The 15031-nt window shown below is 63.8% G+C and overlaps 1 protein-coding gene across 1 annotated transcript; it reads right to left on the reverse strand.

Moving 5' to 3' along the window:
• Positions 1-467: 467 nt before the first annotated feature.
• CRIP2 (cysteine-rich protein 2) lies at positions 468-15019 on the reverse strand. Its single transcript, XM_010581083.1, has 8 exons — positions 14927-15019; positions 4766-4860; positions 2748-2805; positions 2128-2268; positions 1884-1952; positions 1349-1443; positions 1010-1067; positions 468-845 (listed from the first exon to the last, which is right to left on the reverse strand). The coding sequence occupies exons 1-8, from the start codon at positions 14967-14969 to the stop codon at positions 778-780; spliced, it is 627 nt and encodes a 208-aa protein (XP_010579385.1). The 5' UTR covers positions 14970-15019; the 3' UTR covers positions 468-777.
• Positions 15020-15031: the final 12 nt, after the last annotated feature.

Consider the following 15031-nt stretch of genomic DNA (forward strand, 5'->3'; position numbering starts at 1 on the left):
CCCGGCACGGGCTCTGCCACCGGCGGGGGACAAGGCTGCAGGGGTGGCCACCAACCCAAACCAGCCAGCAGAGCAGGTCGGGCACCTGCCTGGGTGCACGTACTGGGATGCCCTGGGGATGCAAGGATGGGGATGCAGGGAGGTGCCAGACCCTGCAACCCCAACGGCGGCTGGGGTTGGCTGCAGGTCCTGGGGAGAGCGAGAGCCAGGGCAGGGAGCCCGGGAAGGGCCAGGAGAAGGGCAGCGCTGCCAGGTGGGCCAGAGTCCTCAGGGGACCCGCACGTCCCCAGCGGCTGCCAAGGAACAGGGCTGGGTGCCCTGACCACCAGCCCCCGTTCCTAAGCGCCGCGGGACGCCTGCCCAGCTCCCTCACCCTCCGTGTGGGTGACAGCAGGGAGCACCCTTCCATGGTGGGACTCCTACCACCACCTTCCCCCCCCCCAAACCCTGCTCTCAGCCCCTCGGGTGCCACTTGCTGTCCCCTGCACACGGTGACATCCCCACACCTGCCCCTGCCTCCGGCGCTCAGGGGGGGCTGGTGGGAGGGCAGAGCACATTGGGAACCACCAGAGACACCTTCTACCTTTGCCTTTAAACACTGAAGCTTATATTAGAGACTATGATATATAATCCGGAGGGCAGGGCCGTCCTGCCCGGAGTAGAGACAGCAGAGAGAGCACAGCTCCGTGGCCAGCCTGGTGAGGGTCTGCTCCGGCTGCGAGCAGGGGGTTAGTACGGGGGCACAGAGCGGGCGAGCGGGCAGGGGGACGCCACCGTCTAGGGCTGGTTCTTCGCCTCGGGGTCTTTGTCGTAGATGTAGCTTCCCACAGCTCCGGTGTTGACTCCTGCATGGGGGGGAGATGCAGGAGGGTGAGCAGCCGGGTGGGATGGTGGCACGCGCCAGGGAGATGTCCCCTCTGGGCGATGGCACGAGCATCGAGAGCAGCAGCCCAGGTGGGGTGCGTCCCCCCAGAGCGGCTCCCCACCCCACGCGCCTGCAGGCACTCACCCTTTGGCCCGAAGAGGATCCCGTAGCAGGGCTTGTGGCAGTACGGCTGTCCGTCGTGCTGCGCAGGGCAGAGAGAGAAGCGTGTCGCTGGGGGCGAGGGGCCGGGGAAAGGCCAGTCCCCAGGACACATCCCCCTGACTGGGCACCTCTCCCGTTCTGCTCATCCCCTGAAGACACCGGCACCCCAGTGTGCCCCCAGGGCTGCTCCTGCCAGCCCTGCCCTGCGCTCTTGCAAAAGCAGGGGCTGCCCAACCGGCGCGGCACAGCACAGTTCACCCACGGCACGCTGGCATCCCCCACGCGCGCTGCCTGGGGGTCTCAGGGCTGGGATGCCCTTACCTCAGCGTGGCCCCCTGGGGTCAGCGTCTTGCTGCAGCGCTCGCAGCGTAGGCAGGGACGGTGCCAGTCCTTCCCCAGCGAAGTCACCTTCTCGGCTAGAGCGGGGACAAGGAGGGAAGGTCACACCAGCCGCCCCGCACACATGCTGAGGGGGAGCGCACCCCGTGGGGACGTCACCTCTGTGTACAAAATCCCAAGACAGCCCTGTGCACCCCAGCCTCCCGCATCTCTCCCACCCCTCTGCTGCCTCACAGGTGACAGAGGTTGGCTGAGGACAGCTATTAAGCCCACGCCACCCACCTGGGAGGTGACAGCAGCGGACAAGATGCACATGAAGCCCTGCACCCAGGAGTTCCTCCAAGAGGACCCATCCCTGCAGGCTCCTTGGGCACATCCCTCTGTGCCCCCAACCCCATCTCTGAGCCAAAGCCCCCTCCCAGCTCCTCTGCGTGCCCCAGGGGTCCTGCGTGCAGCCCCAGCACTGCGGTGCCGTGCCACCCCGGGGCATGCACCCACTGCCCGCTCGCCACCTTACCAAAGTAGACTCTCTTGCCACAGCGTGGGCACATGTTGGGCTCCCCGGTGAAGGTGGTGACGCTGGAGGCTGGAAAAAGAGAGGGCATGAGCGTGGGAAGCGGAGGGACATCTCAGCCAGGACACATGGGTGCGGAGGACCCCCCACACATGCTGCACCCCACACCATCACCAAACGTGGTGGCTCTGGAGCAGCTGAACGCCACGACAGAGGGCCAGGCTGTCCATCCTGCCCTGCCCCTCACCTTTGCTGGGTCCCTTGGGAGGTGCAGCGTTCGCCTTCCTTTCCTCCACCTTCACCGGGTGCTCGATCGGTCCCGGAGCAGTCTGCCCCTCAATCTGCGGCTTGTCATAGATGTAGGACCCGGCGCCGCCAATGTTCACCCCTGCAGTGGGGCAGAGAGAGGCTGTGGTGGCCTGGGAGCACCCGGGGTCTCCATCCTCCCCCCAGCCCCTGTCCCACCTCCCCCAGCCCCGCTGAGCCACAGGGCCACTGCAGACACTGCTGCACCTTGGCCCCGACTTGCTTTCTCCCGACCCAGGCTTTCTCCAACCACGTCTGGGATAGGAGAACAACTCCACCTTCTGTTTGAATGGGAATTTGTCTTTTAAATATTAAAAAAAAAAAAAAAAGGACAGCTGTCAGGACAGATCCCTCCCTCCCTCCAGCAGGTCTCCTTTCCTTCTGCACAAGGGGACAGCAGTGCTGGGACTGCAAAGTGCTGGCTTGAGGCTCAGCCCATGCTAGCCTGGCTCCCGGGGTGTTTTTGGGGCCACGGCTCCCCACCAGTGGGGATGGGGGGGACCTGGCCCCTCCTGCAGCCCTGGGCACAGCCGCACAGGCACGGGAGGAGCACGGACGTACCTTTGGGGCCGAACAGCGTGGCGTAGCAGGGCTTGTGGCAGAAGGGTTTCCCATCATGCTGGGGAGAGAGGGGAGCGTTAGGATGCCGAGCGGCAACGTGCTTCCCTTGGGATCACTTCCATCCCCACCGATGTTCAGAGACCACCACGGCCGTACCTACACCCCAAAACGGCACCCACTGGACACCCTCAGCCTGCGGGTCTGCCAGCGACAGCCTAACCCGACCCAAGCACGCGAGGATTGCGCCTGCATGAAACGCTCCAGCTGCTCCGCACGTGCCCTGTCGCTGGAGCATCGGCACCCTGCGGCAGTTCAGCTGAGAGGCACCTCCGAGCCCCAACCCGGCGGTGTGCCACCGGGACCCAGTAAGGCATCCCTTTGCCCCGTAAGCATCCTGCGTGCCATCAGGCCATTCTTAGGCACACAGACCACTGTGGCTTCCACCGAGCTTTGCCTCCCCCCTCGCCTTGGCCTGAGATCAGAGGCCCCGCGTGGCTGCTGGTCCCAGCCCAGCTGCTATCGGCTGGGGGTGATTATCGCAGGAAGGCACGAAGAAGGCGATAAGCCCCGGAACTCCCCGCAGTCATTTCTCGTGGGCCAGCAGAAACCGAGTCCAAAAGAAAAGAAAGAGCATTTGTGGCTGGGGCAGGGGGCCAGCGGGGCTGCCACGTACGCTGCCCCGTGTAGAAAACCCACTGGGACCCCATCCTCGGGCACCAGCCCACCCCATCACCTGCTTGGCTCCATTCAGCATCTCAGCCCTGCTTCGTGCCCCGTGCTCCTGCCCTCCATCCCCTCTGCTGCAAGGCAAGGATGCCTTGCCCAAAGCGGGCAGGGCAGTAGCCGAGCAGAAGCGATGTCCCTTCCCTCACTTCCCCGAGCAGTGCCATGCTGAAGGCGAGGACTGGGAAGAGCCAGGGGCAAGGCTGGGGGAGCGAGCAGGCAGCTGGCTGGCAGCAAGCAGCTGCAAAATATCGCAAGGCATAAATATCGGCGTGCTCGCGGCATTACCATGCCGGAGGAGAGGGTAAACATTTAGCTGGTCTCCCCGCGACATCTTTCCAAGCCAGCCGGACACACTGGCTTGAAAGGAGGGAGAAAAAGCAGGGAAGGGCCAAATCCTGCTGTCGGCGCAGTCGGTGGGGGCTTGGCTGCCGTCCCCCACGGGAGCAGAATCTGGCCTTATATGGAGAAGCAGCAAATCCCCCGAACTTAACCCGGCCCAAAGCACAAATCCACCCGCACAGCCCCATCCTCCCCAGCAGGACCGGCCCCACTCCCCTTTGGGCTGGTGGCAACCAGCACGGCTGTCCCCGCCGCCGCCCGCTCCCCAGCTGTGCCGCGTGCTAAAACCATGCTAAAGAGCTGGTGACACTCTGGCATGACAGGCACTGTGCAAAACCCAGGGCACCAGGTGTCACGCCAGGGCATTGCACAGTTGCTCCCAGAAAAACACAGTTGCTCCCAGGCCCGAGCATCTGCCATCACCGGCACAGCACCCTCGCACTCCCAAGCGCTCGGCAGCCGCGGTGGCATCGAGCTCCAGCGCAAGCCCCAGGGCACCAAAAGCCCCAGTGCCGAGCTAGCATCGCCATGGCAACCCGTGCATCCCCAATTTTTGGCATTTTTAACCACACTCTGCTGCAGGCTTTAGGCACCCGCACACCTTCAAAGCCACTGCGATGCCCAGACAAGCCTGCCCGGTGCACAGAGCTGCTTCAAGTGCTTGCTGGGGCATGCCAAGCCCTGCCACAGGCAGCCTGGGAGCCCACATTGGGGTGGCACAGCTGAGGCACCACATGTGTACGAGAGCTCTTGAGCACCACAAGTTGCAGCAGCAGCATTTGAAGCCACAGTGTGTGCTCCTGGGCTTGCGTGCCCACCCGTGTGGCATCAGGTACTTGCCCCAACCATGATTCCTGGGACTCCCTGTCCCTGGGATGCTGGAGAGCACTGGAGAGCCCACCAGGCCACCCCTGGAAGGGTGCTCCCCCACCCTCCACCCCAGCGGCTCTTACCTCGGCGTGCCCACCCGGGGTCAGGGTCTTGTTGCAGCGCTCACACTTCAGGCAGAACTTGTGCCAGTCTTTGCCCAGGGAGGACACCTTCTCGGCTGCAGGGAACACGAGAGAGGGATGAGTGACTGCCCAGCACCTGCTAAAGCCCCTGGGGAAGCCAGGCTCCGGGCACCGTGGGGGGCTGCACTCGAGGGGGGCTGCTCATTGGCACGCTGTGCAAATCAACCACGCTGCAGGGACCGCTCTGCTGCAGCCCACAGGGTCCTTGAGGCCATTCAGGCCATGGGCACGGGGCGCCCCCCAGCCTCTGACCCCGCCAGCACTGGCTCTGCCATCGCACAGACACCCTTTCCCACGCGCCAGTCCAGCAAGGGTAGTATTTTCCTTTCTACTCCCTGCATCTATTTTTACCCGGCGCGTTACCCAGAATGACCCTGCTCCCATTCAAATATTTGGTGTTACCATGCCCACCCCACCCGTTCAGTCATGCCTCCCCCACGCACACCCAGCTGCTCAGGCTCCCCAGGGAGCCTCGGCCGCAGCTCCGGAGCTGCTCCCAGGACACCCACCCGCCTCCAGCCGGGAGGACGGGATGGCAGACAGCCTCCAGTGTCACCAAGGATGGACGTTTGGCCCTGGAAAACACCTGTTTCTTGGGCGTGCGGGTGTTCCCCCCTCGCCTTCAGCCCGGGAGCAGGCGCGACGTGCAGACAGGTACGCAGGCACCATCCCTGTATTGCCCCGGAGTGCCACGAACCTGCGGAGCAACTCGCTGCCGGCACCAAAAACAGTTTCAAAGCATCGGTGGGCAAATTCAGGGAAGGAAAATGCTTTGAGACCGGTTGCGTGAATGCACCTCCTCCAAGCTGGCCCCGAGCTGTACGTCGCCAGGAGCACCCTGGGCGGTAGCATGGGCTGCCAGTCCTCGTCCCGCATCCCCGGCCTCGCACCGTCCCTCCACCCTCCCAGCTCCTGGGGGGCCAAGCGCTGCCCCGTGCCCCCCGCCGATTCTTGTTCGCCCTCCCTCTCCCCCGCACATGTGTGGAGACAGCTGGAACACAGCATGATCCTGTTAAAGCCACCGTAAAACTAAATCAAAAGAGCCAAATAAAATATTTAACAAGCAAATAAAAGCGCAACCGGAGCCCAGCCCTGCTCTACAAGAAGACCTCCGCAGCAGCAGCGGGTTTCCCAGCCCTTTTTCCACTGAGGACCTCAGCAAATGTCACCTGTCTGCATCAGGTCAAGATGGGGGTCAAGAGCTCCCTGGGGGCAGGTCCTGGCTTCCAGAGCCACCCCCCTCCCAAGGCAAACAGCTGCGTCTGGGGCACACCACAGGGCCAAGATAAGTCAAAATAACTGCCACCACCCCCCAAAAAATGAGCTCTGGTGCAAAGCAGGGTGGCCAGTGGCAGAGGAGGGCAGCACAAGGAGGCAGAGCCGGATCCATCGCACTGGGGTGCAGGGAAGAGCCCCGAGAGCATCCCCAAGCAAGGACATGGCGGACAGGTTTGGGGGACCAGCATCAGCTGGAAGCAGCTCTGGACTGACCTCCCGGTGATGCCACACACGAGTCCAGGCTGTTGGACCAAACCCCAGGTGGGAGCAGATGGCAGGGTGAAGAGACGCCCCGCTGCAGCCGGGGGTCTGTGCCTGCCTCCTCAAAGCTGCCAGGGCGAATCCCTGCTGGTCCCCAAGCCAGGGGGCTCAGGAGGGCTCGTGCTTCCCCAGCCCCTCGCAGCAGGCAGCACACGGGGAGTGGGCCAGGGCTGGAGCCTGCCCCCCATTCCTCTGCAGACCTCAGCTGCCCCTGGGGGCAGAGGACCAGCCCCAGGCACACAGCCCCCAGCCCCGCAAGCGCTCCCCAAAAGCGAAGGAGAGGGACACGGAGGTCCCAGCACGCTGCTGCCTTGGGGCTGTTGCAGGAACCCTGCATCCCCCCAGCCCTCCCCAGCAGGAACGGGTGCCTCCCTGGGGCAACCAGAGAGGAAAATGGAGCGCGATGGGCTGAAAGCTGAGCCAGGGGCTCGGGGCCAAAGAACCGCTCGGCTTTGTCACAGAGGATGCACAGCCAGGCCAGGCTGCTCTTCGGCTGCGTCACCCCCAGCTCTTCCCGCCACCCCGGCCCAGCACTGTCACGGCCCCAGGTACAAAGCAAGGAGGAAAATCCCAGCGGATGTTTTCTGGAGGCCATTGCAATTACAGCTGGCCACAGCCCACACCATCTCCTTCCTGTCCCCGCGAGATGAGATGCCGCCCCAATGTGTCCTCCCCCCATGATATGTCAGACAGCTGTAAATCCCTGCTGCTTCCTGACAAATGCACTCCCCCCGCCAAGGCATCCCCGAGCCATGCAGAGCAAGAGGGACCTCGCTGGCACCTGCAGCCCCTGGCAGGGGACAGGGCAGGAGGGAGGAGGTGGCCCAGTGCACCATCCTGCTCCCGGGGCACTGGGACAGCCCGGGAACCGCAGGGGCTGCCCCTTGCCCATGGGTGGAAATGTCATGCAGATGTTGGTCAGACATCCTCTGGCTGCAAACAAGGGCTCCCAGGGGCCAAGGCCGGGGCCGGCACAGCCGGGACGGCTTTCCAGGCAGCATTGTTCGCACCGAGCGGAGGAAGCAGCTTGGAGCCACCCCAGCCTATTTCCAGGGCAGCGGCGTCCCGCCTGTGGCCATGCTGCCCCATAAATCACTGTGGAGGGAAAGCACCAGTGCCCAGATTTCCGGTCCCCCCGCCACACCAGCTCCACTGTTGCATCAGCTCCGGAGGAGAAGCCTCTGCCCACGTCCTCCCGCTGTGGCAGAGATCCCCAGGCAGCTGCTGGGGGGAACCCTGCTCCACACCCCCAACTCCAGGGGGGCACCCCACCATCAGCACTGCAAGAGCACCCTGGGGGCAAAGCAGCACCCGGGATCCATCCTGCTCCGTGCAGGGAGTGCAGGATGGCACAGGGCTCCGGCGAGGGCTTCGCTCGGCCAGATGTCACGCCGCACCCAGCCTCCGCCACCGAACGCCATGCCCCGCCACGCCGGGAAGGGACGGGCCAGCACCCACGTCTCAGCATCACACCGAGCGCACGCAGGTCCTGCCCCGCTTGCTGGATCCCACACCGACCTGCTCAGCCTGTGGCAAGATGCTCCCCTCAAGCCCACCAAATTTAAACCAGCCGTGCAGCACTCCCTGGGAAGGGCGGATTAAGGGCACTCGCCTGCAGGAATTTGGCCTCTGCCAAATGTGCGTGACTCGGGGTTTGCTTGCCCTGGGTTACCCACCTCGCCATGGGTGGGCACCGGGTGCCCATTGACAATAAACCTCTCCCCTAGGGGAAATGCCCCTGCGGAGGAGAGGTGGAGGCACGGCTGGGTACGTGGCCAACTGCGGGGTGGATTTGCAACGTGCAAGGGGTACAGCCCACGCTGACGAGGAGCACCACCAGAACCAGAACCGGAGCTGGGGGGAAATCAGAGGCCAGGAGTGGGAAAGAGCCCAAGGGGCTGCCAAGGCAGTCTGTTCCTCGCAGCTCTGCCAAGGCATTCAGCTCCCCATGGCTCTGCGGCAGCCCCACCCCAGAGACAACGCAGATCATCCCTTAATTATCCGCCATGCCCAGGCAAGGCAGCTGGCGCGGGCCAGATGTGGATGCATCTTCTCAGGGTGGGAAGGGAGCATCCCTCCTCCCAGCCTCACCAAGCCGGCTCCGTGCCCTCGCACAGGTATTTCCATGGCCTGACGTCAGCGCTGCTTCCAGCCGGAGGCTTATTCAGCAAAACAACCGTAGCTGCAGCCGCGTCTCTGCAAAGGGCTGGGCCGTGCCCCATTCATCCCACCACAGCCCTGGGAGGACGCGGGCAAGGGCTGGCAAAGCCCAGTCCGGCGATAAAGATGCCAAATCTCCACAGTCACCCAGTGACGGGCATCCTTGGAGGAGAGGGATGCTGTCAGATCGACCGCAGATGCGCTTCAAAGCAGTTGCAGGCACAAAGGAATGAATAAGAGAGATCAGCCCAGGGAAAGGAGCCTGGTAAATGGCTGGAAACAAAGCCGAAAGCCCAGGCGGCTGGCTGCCTCATCCTCTCCCCAGCCCCTTGCAGCGTGGCCAGGAGATGGAAAAGGTGGGGGGACGGCTTCAGGATTTCCTGCCATGCCGTGCCGTGCCGCGCCACCAGCCGTGGTGCCCCACCGGTCCCCCGGGAAGGGTCTGTGCTGCCTTCCCACATCCCCCACCCCATCCCCTCCTGCCCTCCTCAGCCATGGCCAGGCAGCTCCTCTCCCCCGTCAGACAGCCGGTGCTGACGGTTACACCGCACTGTGATTTTGTGGCCAAGACGTATATATTTAGCTCCCCCGCAGCAAGGCGAGGCAACCCCTCTGGCCCCAAAGACGCTCGCTTGCTGGGCTCCTTCCAAGTGTGCAACAAAGCCAGCTCAGGATGGGCTCGCCGGGGAGCACAGCCGGGAGGGTGGAACAAGGAATACCCCACGCGGGGGATCCTGCTTGCCAGGGCCTCTCTTCCAGGCGAGCAGAGGTGAGGTCCTCCCCAGGACCCGAGCTCCCGCGTAGCCCGGCCGCTTGGGCACGAGCAAGGGTTGTTTGATTTCCATCTGCAGCCCTAATGCACGGCAAGGGTCCCGTCCACCCCGCCGCTCTCTGCTGACAAAACCTCACCTAGTGCAAGCATTTTCCTGGCCGTGAGCCTTCAACCTCCCGCTCTGGTTCACGGGGCCAGGACAGCCTCCAGCAAGCCCCTCTGTGTTTTCCATGGAGCTGCTGTACTTCATCAAGCCGTGTCCGCACAGGATGCATCCCTCCGGCTCTGAGGCCGGCCAGCTCGACCGTAGCTATGCTGGGAGAGGATCAGCAGCGTTTCTTGCCAGGCACTGGCTTCAGCCAGGGCTGACCCCAAGCAACCAGCTGCTTTCTTGCTGCGGCACAGACCCACACGCGAGGCGGTGCAGGCAGGACCCCCGGGCAGTGGCAGGAATCCAGCCAGCCTGCAGCCCTCCCCTCGCCCCACCGCACGGCGAGGGGCAGAGCGGCCAGCGGAGAGCTGGGGCACGGGCAGGCACAGAAGCAAAACCCCTCCCTAGGTAGTTGCTGGTCTGGAGCACTGTGTTCCTCCTGCACACTGAGATACCATCTTTGGCGGGCAGCGCCGGGAGGATGAGACAGTTTCCTGGCCCGTGTTGGTGAGAGCAGGACTCAGAGACACGCTGGAGCAGCCAAGCCTGTCTAAGTGCCCCTCCAGCCCCACGGCTCCTCACCTCCCCACCCTGCTGGCTCCCCGCAGCCACAGGCACAACCAGCTCCAAGCAGGGTTTGGCCCAGGGCTGTGGGCAACGCGGTATGAACAGAGATGGCAATGGGAGAGGATGCTCGGGACCTCCTGGGGGCCGCAGCACCGGCACTCCCCGCCGGCAAGTGCACGGCAGGCTGGTGGGAGAGCTCTCCCCACCCACGTGCCAGGACCCCACCATCACCTCCGTGGTTGCTTCAGGGCCTCGCTGGCAGGACTGATGCGCACCACCACCCCACCACAGCCAAAAGTGGCACCACGGCACACGCTCCAGGCTCCGTATTTGATTGCAACATTGCAGCAACACATTTTCCACTACTTCTTGCTTGAGCGTTCCTGCTCCACCTTTCCTTGCCTTTCCTTTCCAGTCCCATCACATCACCTCTCCCCATCCCTGTGTCTCTGCCAGGGACAGGGAAGGAGGATGGGAAAACAAGGAGCTCTGCCTGAGACCTGAGACGTGAGTGCAGAGCTCTGCAAACCAGACACCGAACGGAGGCACTCGGGACCAGCCAGGCTTGCAGAGAGCTGCCTGCCAGCCCCCGGCCTCCGGTACCCGCGGCCCCGGGAGCAGCACCGCTCCCCGCAGGCTGGCAGCGCAGGGAGAGCAGGGCACCCAGGCCGGCCAGCACAAACCCCTGGCACAACCCCTGCGGGCGCATCCGCCTGGATCCCCGTGTCCCACAGCAGCTGAGCCCCAGCTCCCCGCAAGGCAGGCAACTGCCCACAAACACGCACACGAGATGCCGACACCGCACCGTGCGGGAGCCCCAGCAGCTCCAGCAAAGCACGCGCTTCACAGTGAGCGAGAGCAAGGGGGCCGAGACCTCACACCGTCCCGTCCCGCCCTCCCACAGATAATTTTCTATAGCTCGCGCTATTTTCCTGAGGGAAAAGCTAATGCTAATCAGCCCGTCCTTCAGCTTCCCACAGAGGCATCTCCCCCCGGCAGGGCCCTGTTCAGGGAGCAGGGAACTGGTGCATCCTTAGTTACCATTCTGCAAGGTCTCAGCCGCCCTGAGACATCGGAGCAGGCAGTTACCCAAGGAGCCCAGCCAGCCTTCGCGCTGGCAAGGCAGGGGCCATGCTGACGCCGACGTGCCGACTGCTATGCTCGAAGAGCCGCTTCCTTTGTTAGGGACGGCTGTAACTGAAATAAAGCCCTCCTGCCTCTCCTGCCCGGGCACCGGTGGGCCACCGTCTCCCAACAGCCAGTGCCCGGAGCTAAGGACAGCAGTTATTTATTAATTGCAGAGCGGCTTCTGCAGCTTGAATTTCTGCAGAGCTGACCCACCGGCGTGGTGCTCTGCAGGGAGAGCACCCCGCACCTCACTGCACCCCTCTTCTCCGGTACGCTTGGGACATCAGTGTGACAGCAGGGTCAGGCATCTGCCGCAGGCCCCTCTGAGCACGCCAGGCTTGGACCCTCCTTGCTTCCCAGCTGGATGTGTCCCTGGCCTTAGTCCCCCCCAGCACCCCACCGGCAAACCATCCCCAGAGAGCAGCTTTGCTGCTCTGGCTGCAGACACAGCCGGAACAAGCCCCGGGGCTACCGGGTAATTCCCACGTGCTTTTAGGATGCCCCTTCCCAAACAAACAGCGCAGCAGCCTCCCGCCAGCCCTCAGACACCCCAGCACATGCAGAGAGCTCCCTGAAAGCCGCCCGCCGGCGGGCCCCGCTGCACGTGTGCTTGCCGCATCCCTGTGGCTTTCGCCTGCCTCCCGCTTGGAACGGGAAAACAGGAAACCCCCCGCCGCCGCGATCCCCCGCAGTTCCTTGGGAAGAGAGGACGGGAGGCAGAAAGGCTTGGCCAGGGCTCCCGGCGACCCTGCAAAACTCATTTAAGGCTAGCCATGCAAAAGGGCGCTGGGGAAATGTGCGGCTGTTTGGCTTCGGGCGATTTCGGGTCCCTCCGGCGCTTCCTGCCAGAAGAGATAACCCAAACCCAACCCCAACCCGACGCCACCTGCCAGCGTGGGATGGGAACCGGCCCCGGCAGCCACCGGCAGCGCTGCTCCTCTGGTTAAACATTCACCTCATCCCTCCAACCTCCCCAAAGCAGGAAAGTTAGCCCCAGCTGCTCCTGGAAACAATGTCACAGACCTCAGCCTGCCTTTAAAAAAAAAAAAAAGAAAAAAAAGCCAGAAAACTATTTTTATATTTCCCTGTGCTTTTTAAAGGAAAAAAGCTCATTCTGTAGCTCAGGAAACGCCCACATCCTCCTGACTGCGCAGGGAGGAGCCCACTGGATTTTTCCAGGGAGCATGAAGCAACAGGCAGGCTGGAAATGAGTTTTCCATCGGTACCCATGATTGTTGGTGTTGGTCAGCCGCTCAGACACTGTGCGGGGCCGGGAACGGGACGCGGTGGCATTTCTCACACATGACCCACGGCTGCAATCCCAGGCATTCGAGAAGTTATAGTTGCCAGCGTTCATTCAGTACATGCAAGGAGCGCTCCCAACAAGCGGGGCTTTATGAATCACCTCCCTGTTAAGCTTCGGGCCAGCCAAGGAATTCACAAGCGTTACCAAACCCCGGGCGCAGCGCTCCCATCGCCTTCCCACCGAACCACGCGGTCCATCGGGAGGAAACCCCAGGAGCCGTGTCCCGGAAAGACGGCTCAGAGGTTGCATCCAGTTTCTATGCATTAAATAAACAGACCCGGGTTTATTCTGCTGGAGCCTGGGCGGCTCCTCAAGGAAAAGCTCAAGGCATCAGCAAGGACACGCTCCAGCCTATCGCAGCTCCAAGCACAGGGAAGTTTTTGGCTCGCTCCCGTTTTGAATTACCCCCTGGTCTCTCTTAGGGGCAGCGGGGGCCGCGCCGTCCCTGCAGGGAAGTGTGTGATGGGGGCTGCCGGGCACCTGCCTACTCCCTGCCTGCAGGAGAAGGCATGCCCCGGGGAGGCAGGAATGGGGAAGCCAAAGAGCAGCAGAAACCTGGACATGGACCACTACACCTACAGAAACCCACCCGGGGAGAGAGACGGCACGCAGCTGGGGGCATGGGGTACAGCACTGTTCCCCCCCCCCAAACACATCCCCAAGAGACCCACAAGTCCCCCAGCACATGGGGACAGACAAAGAGCACGGGCACTGCTGGGGGCTGGTGCTTCACCTCCTGGCACAGCCTGGCCTCCTCCAGCAGCGAGGTGGGGGTCCCTGAGCCCGGCCCCAGCCCCCCCCACGCAGGCCAGGCTCGTCCCCAGAGCGAGAAGAGCGACGCTGACCCCGGGCCAGTGCCCAGCTGGCTGGACAGACATGCTATTTTCTGCTTAAAAAGGAAAAGATTCACACAAGGAAAGACATCCAAGGGGCCGAGCCCTTCCCACCCCCACGCAAATAGGTTTATTTAAGGGAGGAAGACAGCAAATTCCTATTTCTCTGTGTTTACTTGGAGATGGCCGGAAAGGAATGAAAGCACCATTGCCTCAAACGCTCAGGCACCATCATGACCCTTTGGTATTTCTCCACCAAACAAACATGCTGAAGCAGCAGGGGCTGGACTCTGGAGCACCGGAGGGAGACGGGCAGGGAGGGGTGCAGGCGGGCAGCACCGGGCCAGGCCAGCTGGACCCCGTGGGCCAGCAGGTCCCAGGAGGCAGCTCGGGCTGGAGTGCTGGATCCATCCCCAGAGCCACCCTGAGCCTTCAGTGCAGCCCTGAGGATGCCCACCCCGGGGATGCCCACCCCGGGGATGCCCACCCCGGGGATGCCCACCCCGGGGCCAGGGGGGTCAGGTCACTCCCCGGGAGGGTCCCGGCTGGGCATCGCCGCGCAGGGGGGAAGCGGGCTGGGACAGGCTCATCGGGGAGCGGCGGCGAGGCACCAAAGCAGGGGATCTGCCCTCGCTCCCACCTCCGCCCTCGGCATTTTCTGCAACCTGGGCGGCGGCGCTCAGCCCGGGATGCCCGACGGGAGACACCCCAGCCCCGGTTCCCAGAGATCCTGACCAGCCACAACCCCAAGCAGGGCCCTCGGAGACCTGCAGGGACTCGCTGCTGCCAAAACCCAGCCCGGGCACGCCGAGATGGACCTTTGAGCCCAGAAGCTGCCTTTGAAAAAGTCCCATAGAAACCCCAAACCATTCATTAGCTCTCCCGCCTAGGAAGAGCCCGCAGAGGGCTGGGTGAGAGGCGAGATGGGGAGGGGTGAACAGCACACCTGGAGTGAGGTTTGCAGGGAATGGGAACAAATTGGCCAGGAGAAGGTTTTGTTTCCACCTGCCACCGCCTGCTCCTCAGCACCATGAGACCCCCACCGCTCACAGGAGCCCCCTGCCCAGCACCCCATCCATGTCAGATGGCCTGGGTTCCCCTATGACCCAAGCCAGCGGCTACACGGGGACGTGAACCCCCCACCCCCCAGCACCAAAACAGGCTGCGGGCACACACCCCAACCGAGGCTCCTCTCCCCCTGTTTCACCTCCTCAGCCCAGGCAGCAGCGGAAGGTGCCCCGACCCCCCCCCGCCCCCCAGCCAGCAGCATCCCCCAGCACAGCCCGGGGATGGGGGTCCGGGGGGGCGGGGCAGAGGGCCCGCGGCCGCTGCGAGGGGGGTCCCGGGGGGAGAAGAAGCTGCTGCCGGGCAGGGCGCTGGGGTGAGCCCCGCTGGGGAACCGCGGTCGAGCCGGGGCGGGGGGACCCGGGGATGCGCCGGGCTTGGGGACGGCGAAGCCGGGGACACACCCCGGCTCCGGGAAGGAGAAAAGGACCCGGGGATGCAGCGGGGTTTGGGGAAGGGGGAAGCAGGGATGAGCGCCGGCTCCGGGACGGAGAACCGGGGACAGAGCGGGGGGTCCCGGGGATGCGCGCCCGGCTCGGGGAAGGGGGAATGCGGGGCCGGGCCCCGGGGATGCGCTCACCGAAGTACACGGTCTTGTCGCACTTGGGGCATTTGGATGCCATGGCGGGAGAGCGGAGCCCAGCCGTGCCGTCCCGTGCCGAGCCGCGCCGTGCCGTGCGTCCCG

The sequence above is a fragment of the Haliaeetus leucocephalus genome, unplaced genomic scaffold, assembly GCF_000737465.1.
Source record: "Haliaeetus leucocephalus isolate CR32 unplaced genomic scaffold, Haliaeetus_leucocephalus-4.0 Scaffold76, whole genome shotgun sequence".
NCBI lineage: Eukaryota > Metazoa > Chordata > Aves > Accipitriformes > Accipitridae > Haliaeetus > Haliaeetus leucocephalus.